The sequence below is a fragment of the Crocuta crocuta genome, unplaced genomic scaffold (genome assembly GCF_008692635.1).
Source record: "Crocuta crocuta isolate KB4526 unplaced genomic scaffold, BGI_CrCroc_1.0 scaffold139, whole genome shotgun sequence".
Lineage (NCBI taxonomy): Eukaryota > Metazoa > Chordata > Mammalia > Carnivora > Hyaenidae > Crocuta > Crocuta crocuta.
This window is the reverse complement of record NW_027533258.1, coordinates 9,646,227-9,647,626: the sequence shown is the minus strand read 5'-3', so window position 1 is coordinate 9,647,626 and position 1,400 is coordinate 9,646,227. Positions and strand designations below refer to the sequence as shown.

The window sequence follows — 1,400 nt, the reverse complement described above, 5'->3', positions numbered from 1 at the left end:
CGCGCTTTCTCCGAGCCCCCGCGTTGGGTTTCTGGTAGTTTCTCCCGGGATAGCTCCAGGCAGCGGGGCCACACTCAGGCTGCGAGCTGGTGAGTGGGTGCGAGCCTGGGCTGATTGGTTAGGAGGGGGGTCTGTCCCCAGCGCCCCCGAGGCCCTCCCGCATGCCCACGCCCCCTTCCCCGACCCCAGACCAGCTGTGGACAGCCCCCGAGCTGCTTCGGGACCCGGCCCTGGAGCGCAGGGGGACGCTGGCGGGCGACGTCTTCAGCCTGGGCATCATCATGCAGGAGGTCGTGTGTCGCAGCGCCCCCTACGCCATGCTGGAGCTGACTGCCGAGGGTACGCCCCCTCGCGGCGCGCTTCCAGCCCGCGGCAGAGCCTCCCGCCGGGCCCGGCCTCCCTTCCCGAAAGCCCGGAGCTGAGGCTTAATTATGTGGGCCTCCCTAATGGGGGTCTCAAGGCTCTGGGCCGGGCAGAGCAAGCGTCAGGACGGGAGGGGGCGGCTCTTGGGCGCCCAGACCTCAGTGGTTGCCTCTGGCCTCATCCTGGACCCAACCTGCTCCTCCAGCCCGAGGGAGCGGGCTCCCTTCTGATTCTTAGGGACCGCAGGGAGGCAGCAGTGTCCGGGAAGGGGGCGAAGGCACTGGGATCTGGTTCAAATCCTACTTACCATCTATAAGCCCGCAAGCTACTGGGCCACCCCAGCCCTCGCTCTTACCTGCAACAAACGTTAGCTCTGCCTGTCANCCCCCCCCCCCCCCCCCCACCTCGGGGCTTCAACAGGCGAGAGTCAGAGGTGGCCTCTCTCGGTCCCCTTATGTCCCCAGAAGTGGTGCAGAGGGTGCGGAGCCCCCCTCCGCTGTGCCGGCCCTGCGTGTCCGTGGACCAGGCGCCCATGGAGTGTATCCAGCTGATGAAACAGTGCTGGGCCGAGCAGCCGGACCTTCGGCCGACCATGGACCGCACCTTTGAGCAGGTCAGCGGCTGGGACGGGCCGGGGCTGGGCGCCCGCTTGTCCGCATCGGGGAGGGGCTTCAGGAAGGCAGCCTTAGCAGGCTGTCTGACCTCCAGGCTGTTTCCCAAGGGGCAGTCTGAGGACTGGGATTTAGGTGGGGGCAGAGCTAGAACGGGCTGCGGAGGCCTTTGGGGCAGGAGACAGAGCTCTGGGTGGGAGAAATAGTTCATTCAATTCGAGTAACATTTGAATTGCTTTGAATTGCTCTGCAAGGTGTGGCCCAAAAGACCCTCAGGTCTGGGAGTCGAAACTCCAGTGTCTCGTCAATTACCAGTGTCTTGTCAATTATTAGCCCAGAGCAGCTGACCTCCGGGGCCCCCCCTTTCCCATCTGGCTTCTCATAATATGTGAAAGCAGAGCCTGGCATCCGCGCGGGTAGAGGGTG

The 1,400-nt window shown here is 64.8% G+C and overlaps 1 protein-coding gene across 1 annotated transcript in view; it reads left to right on the top strand.

Annotated features, from left to right (window-relative positions):
- Positions 1–1,400, top strand: part of GUCY2D (guanylate cyclase 2D, retinal) — a 12,820-nt gene that overhangs the window by 8,636 nt on the left and 2,784 nt on the right. The window contains 2 exon segments of the mRNA XM_077746737.1: positions 190–339; positions 828–976. Coding sequence (XP_077602863.1) covers positions 190–339; positions 828–976 — 299 coding nt within the window.